This window comes from Sinocyclocheilus anshuiensis, unplaced genomic scaffold, assembly GCF_001515605.1.
Source record: "Sinocyclocheilus anshuiensis isolate Anshui unplaced genomic scaffold, SAMN03320099.WGS_v1.1 scaffold916, whole genome shotgun sequence".
NCBI classification, from domain to species: Eukaryota; Metazoa; Chordata; class Actinopteri; order Cypriniformes; family Cyprinidae; genus Sinocyclocheilus; species Sinocyclocheilus anshuiensis.
Genome location: NW_015548264.1, coordinates 533,950 through 540,499, shown reverse-complemented (window position 1 = coordinate 540,499; position 6,550 = coordinate 533,950). Strand labels below are relative to the sequence as shown.

The 6,550-nt window shown below is 34.7% G+C and overlaps 1 protein-coding gene across 1 annotated transcript in view; it reads left to right on the top strand.

Annotated features, from left to right (window-relative positions):
* The window catches only part of LOC107655556 (PDZ domain-containing RING finger protein 4), a 34,045-nt gene that overhangs the window by 20,853 nt on the left and 6,642 nt on the right, over window positions 1-6,550 (top strand). Inside the window, exons 3-5 of the mRNA XM_016443073.1 lie at window positions 945-1,047; window positions 3,527-3,625; window positions 5,175-5,237. Of these exons, the coding sequence (XP_016298559.1) occupies window positions 945-1,047; window positions 3,527-3,625; window positions 5,175-5,237 (265 nt within the window). The remainder of the gene's footprint in view (window positions 1-944; window positions 1,048-3,526; window positions 3,626-5,174; window positions 5,238-6,550) is intronic.

Genomic DNA, 6,550 nt, shown 5'->3' with positions numbered 1-6,550 from the left:
TCCTAAATATATTAAAAAAGAAAAAAATATATGCAATTTTATTTTCTATGTATATTTATATTTCTAAATGTGTTGTTTTATTTTATATTTATTTACTATATTTATGTTATATTATATTTAATTTATTATTGTTATTATTATTATTATTATTATTACTAATTATTATTATTATTGTTGTTGTTTTTGTTGTTGTTGTTTTTTTATTTATTTTTTATGTTTTTTTAACAAATGCTACATATATTCTTCTTACCATCCGAGTATGCATATTAATGGTGTCCTACCAGCGCATGTTATTGTCAAGAATTTCTTCATCACCAGGCAGCAGCCGTTACCCACCTCCTCCCCATGAAATATCCCCCACTGCCATCATAAAAGTCACGCCAGGGCCTATGTGTAATTATTGTAGTGGCTTCCCTTATCCATTTCCTGTAATGAGTAGTATACAGGGTGATTAAAACTTAATGGAGTGCTAAAATATCAAACATGCTGGCACAGAGCTTTCTCTTGAAGTTTTATACCCTTTTACAGCTTTCCAAGTGCTTCAGTTTGTCCAATAAGGCATGCGTCTGGGGTTGATAGGCCACATCTGATTATTTAGCTCTTTATGTGAATGTGTTTTGTTTGGATTTATTTATGCTAATCTGTTTGTCTGGCTACAAGTAAGCAAAATCAAAGATTCAGCTCATTTGTGTGAGTGTGTGTGTGCTTTGCACAGATTGCTTAGGATCTTGAAACAGTGCATTTGCAATTGTACCCCAGCTTGATGTGTTAACAGATTAATGAGTATTGTTTGTAATTACATGCATCCCCAGACTATAAACATATTCTGTTATCTTTTGTGGAGTGTAACGCATGGCTTCAGGGTTGGTCTACAGCTCAGGTATATCAGGCATAAAACTAGCCTAGTGTATAAAGTTGGTTTCTCTCATTCTCTTTTTCTCTAGTTGTCATTCCATTCAGACTATGGAGCATGAATATTTTGATTGTCCGGAATATGTGGCCAGCACTCAGGCAGAGGTGGACAGGGCAGTTGAATTCGAGTGTGAGGTAAGTAAAATGCTTTCTGAAATAATTTGAATAATAATGTATACACCTGGTGTAAACAGCCATCTGGTGACCCGATAATAAACAGTCAGCCCAGCTATTTACACCTGACTTTACATGTGCCTCAAATGCATGGGACTCTGATGGAGTGATTGAATAAATCAGTGCAATATACATCAGTCAATGCAAGTTGATAACATGCAAAAAAAAAAAAAAGAACACTTTTAGTTTTAGTGACACTTTGAACAAAATGTTCAGTTATCAAAATTAATTGATTCACATTTAAAATTATTTTTAACTTTAATTAGTTATTTTTTATAAATGCAGCTATTTTTATTGCATTCTTCACATAATTTACAATACTCAGGTAGCAGCTTTTTTAATACAAAAGGAATACATAAACATCCATAACCATGAATACTTCCTTGTCTATTTTGTATTATTTTAGTAATAAATGAATAAATAAATAAATCTGAATTCATTGTTAACAGAGAGAGTTTTATAGTCAAAGGAGGTACTGGGTTCATTTAATTGTAAAAACCTCAAAGACAGGAGTTTCAAAAGGCATTTTAATTAGTTATTTCAATAAATACAGCTATTTTTTATTGCATGCTTCATATAATTTACAATATTCAGTTAGCAGTTTTTTTTATCCAGAAAGAATACATAAACATACATAAACATGAATACTTCCTTATCTATTTTATAGCATTATTATTTACATACAATTATTATTTACATATTTATGAACCATTTCAATAAAATTATCTGAATTAAATGTTAGCAGAAATATGGATGTACTGGGTTCATTTAATTGTGAAAAACTTCAAAAATAAGAGTTTTAAAAGGCATTTTCCTTCACTATTAATGTTTCAAAGTAGCAAGTTACAGATGGAGAACCCTCAAACGATGCCATTATTCCTTTGAATAATAAACAGGGGGGCAGATTAGATTCCATTGAGGTGTAATTAGTTTTATTTTAGTGACATTAATGTTCTTTCCTACTGGGTCTCATGCTCATTTTGGAAAAACAAATGCATGTGTGTTAATGAATCATTATTTGTAATAATTGTTTGTAGGTGCATAAACAGCTTGTCAACAGATGTTTCATCAAAAGAGTGAGATTTTGGGATCTTTTTCTGTTTTCATGTACGGTAATAGTTTTTCTATTAGCAAATTAGTGGCATATATTCATTCTTGGATCTGTTTATCAAAACTGCATAGTGCATAAGTAGCTATATGCAGGATTTATACGCAGTGATAACTGTCCTCCATTGGTCCTGCCTTCATGCCTGGATGAGCCTCTTCCATCATCACGAACACATCCAGGCAGAGAGAAAAGTCTGACAGAACCACTTTAGCTCTCTGAATATGGCACATATCCTGGATTAATACTATGATCTGTAAAATTATCACAGCGATTTGCCAGTTCCATCGCCGGCTGCACTAGTTTAAGGGAGATTGTGTGGATTACTTTGCTCGGCGGGTCGGTTGATCCTTTTTGATGAGCATGTGGTCTGAACAATAGACTTGCAGAAAATATGAAGTATCGCTGAGCTTCTCGAGCAGATCAATATGAAGCCACATTAAAGCTGCTGGTGATGAATTGCATCCATTGTGCGGACTGACAGTAACCCAGATTCAGCTGAAATACGAGAGTTAGCCTATTTTTATCACACCTCAGATGTGGCCGTGAACATGTTGGGATCTCATTTTTAGAAATGATTTGCCAAATAAGGACACTTGACAGTTCGGTGTATGTGTTCTTGAAAGAAGGAAAACCTCATATAGTCGAGGTGGTAAATCTGGTTAATGTGGAGGGTGGAGCGGTTGATGTATGACGCTAGTGCTCGGTCAGGACCGTCGACCGATAAATGAGCCGTTCTGCTTGACTGAACCGAGGCTGGGGTTCGTGGGATGTCGAGATGTGGCTAACTGCTCTCCTTTGACAGATGAATGTCTCTCAGATGCAGTCCTGTCACTTGCGCCAGGCTTCAGTCTTGACGTATAACCCCTCTGCCTGCTTGATTATATCATATTTCACGGGGGCACATCTTTTTGTAGGACACGTTTGATGTTCTTTGTAGGCGAAGAAACCGTTACTGGTCATCCTTTTCATCCTTATGTAAAGCCAAACATTTAAGATGACTTTAGCACTCTAAAACAATGCAATCGGTTGTTGAGTTTAGAAGCTTAGAAGCTTTTTAATCAACCAAACTAAAGTGAAATGTACTGAGCTGCAGTATTTTCTTACTAGTTGCTTAATAAATAAATGCCTTAAAAATGAGCATAAAGGTAATTGTCTGAGTTTTGAGTACAGCTGAGCTCATAGTTGCTCATGTTTCTGTTTATACTGGATGTCTGCTCCTCTTTCTTGCCCTTGAAATACAAAAGGAAAGGGTTATGTTCGGTTTGAATGGAATAAATGAGATGTATGGACTACTCATGTATTTTAATATATCTGGATGTTTATGTGTTACAGGAGATTGAACTCTGTCGAATGAACAGCCAGGAGAAGCTGGGTCTTACTCTCTGTTACCGCACTGATGATGAGGAAGATACAGGCATTTTTGTTGGTCAGGTGGGTAGTGGAAATTTTTTTGTAATTGTAAAATTGTGGTCATCATGTGGACCTAATATTTTTTTATTATTTTATTTTATTTTATTTTATTTTATTTTTATTTTTATTTTTATTTTTATTTTTATTTTTATTTTTTATTTTGCACTGATGTAAAACTGGTTATGCATGGACAATAAAATAGTTCATGCTGTCCAAGTTAACATTTTCTGAAGGTTAATCATCGCCTTTTACAGACACTGTTAAAAAAGGAAAAAAATTGACCTTTTTTTATACTTTCAGACTCTATTTTGTAGTTTTTAATGCAGCAGTTCAATTTACAGACAAAGATCTACTGAAAATGAACTGAATAATGCGTTTAGAATGAAGACTGGTAATTTTGTGATCTGTGTTTAATTCATTAACACACATTGTTCTCACCTGTAAGATGTGGCACTGAGCATCAAATTTGATGCAGGCAATCAAATTAATCGGGCCAAACCCTTTTTAACAGCAATTTAAATTTTCTGAAAAGTAATTAAAAGATAAAAGCTCAGTTTGATCCATTCTCATTGTTCCACATCACTGTATTCCTTCACTGAAATTAAAAGTGTTTAATATGGAAAATTTTCCTGTTTTCCAAAGTTCAAATGGCAGACGAAAGTCTACCAGGACTGAGCCAAGCATGAAGAGAGCAAGTCAAGTTTGGAAAATTATTCTGCATACAGACAGTTCTTTTCCAGTGTTTTAATTGCTGATTTTAATTAGCAAGCAATGGCTCCCCTCCTGTCTCCCGTGGAGTGTAAAATGGCACTTTTTTATCTCTCACCTACTTTTTTATCTCTCACACACTAAAGGAAAACAAAGGCTGAAAACAGGGACTGCATATCGACAGAGAGAATTCTAGCTTATTGTACAGATATTGCCTGTTCTTACACCATTTCTTGCTCAGAGATATGTAAATGTGGAGCACCTGACATCAAACAGGGGGAACTGCTTCTCCTTTTTGTATCATCTCTAGAAAATGTATCATAAACAGCCTACAGAAATGTTCTATTAATACATGTCTGTTGGGGGGGAAGTATGTTATGCAAATATTAGTCATTAAAAATGCATTTATTCGTATAATGCTCATCAATGGACTGAAATAATGTTTTCTCCCTCCTCTATCAGCATGTCTCTGATGTGTGAGACCTTCATTTCAGAAGAAGAAAAGTAACCCAGCTTAGATTCTTATATAAATTCTTATAAAGAATATGGTTGTTTTACTTGGCGTGCTGAATATATAAATATGTGTTACTTTTGGGGGGAAGCAAGAAAGTATTCCCACATCCTTTATATATTCCTTGCAGTATTCACTTCCCATCATTATATATTATATGGGGGCATTATATTGCCTTCTTTTGTAAATAGTCTGAAAGGAATTGATTTTTCTCATTTTAGAACAGATATGCAAATTAATCTATTACAATAATGGATTATTTTTGTGATAAGTCCTGGAATTATTGCTGGTGTGTTGAGATGAATTATGACAATTTACATATTGATGCTATGTTTGTTGTGCTGTTGATAGGTCGAGCTCAACAGCATAGCTGCGAGGGATGGACGCATCAGAGAGGGAGACAGAATTTTACAGGTGGGAAAAATGTCATTTTTTACACACATTTACACATGCTCATTCACAACCTCAAAAGATGATTATCCATCATCCTATTAATCCAGATGATGATTTTGATTATTTATTTGGTAGCTACAATCAGTGGTGTAGTGGTGCCTGGAGAAGTGGGTATACTCTTAATTTATGTCCCCATTTTTTTAAGCGGTCCAGCAAAGGATGAACGGCCTGTGTTATAAACAGTGATGTAAGACTAGTCTTACATATTTAGTTCACCCCAAAATGGGCCAGTAGTATTTACACATTTTCACTTACTGTAACTTCTGCTACTTGACTTCACGGAGTAAGGATCATTATGAAATTAATATTAGCCACAAAAGAGGTGCAGATTTTGCAATAAATAATTAAAATGTAAAAATTACATAGACTGCAACAATTAACATTTTGTCAGAACCTCTAGTAGACAAGCTATTTTGTTTAGTTATCAGTAGGAGGATCATGATCTCTATTTGATACCAAAAATTTTTTTTTTAATTGTGCAGCCTACTCCTATGTTTGACTGACTGTTTCTTCCATGGCATACAGTGACGGGCAAATAGTAACCTCCTACTCCCCCCATACCTTTTTACAATTTATCTATATAGCCAACTATATAGTGCAAAATTTAAATAAATAAATAAAATAAAAAATAAAATTGTTTAGAGCATTTTTAATACAATTAAGCACTAGTCAAGCTGCAATATCAAACAGGACCACAAGGAGACGCCAAAAGATCACTAAACCTACTGCCTTGACCTGACTGTACAGGCTTCTATACGGATCCATTCAGAATCTAAAAAACACCTTCAGACTTCAGCAGCGTCCATTATAAAACCCTCGTGCTTTTAAGCCAAATACATGCTGAAAATAATAATTCTGGAGGTGACTCTAAGCCGTCTCTAATGAAATCGGTCGGGTTTTCTCTGTAGCTGTTTTGAACTTAGGCTACTGTTTGAAGGCATTCGTTTACTGGATCCTTGGACTGAAAAGTTTACAGAAGTTTACCGGTTTAAAAAATCTAATCGCAAAAACATGCTTCTTTTCCTTTTTAAAGTATTGTTTTCATTATATTATTGCAAAAACTTGCTTCTTTTCATTTTTAAGGTATTGTTTTCGTTATAATGTACAGATTCAAATTAGGAGTCAATAATTAAATATTATTTTATCACTCTGCGTGCCTCCCTGACATGCACTCAAGCCCCAGACCGACTCCGCCTGCATTCACGTGATTTGTCGAGATGAGAGGCGGGTGCGGGCGCGGGCGCAATCATCAATCAAATTCAAAGAGAAGCTGG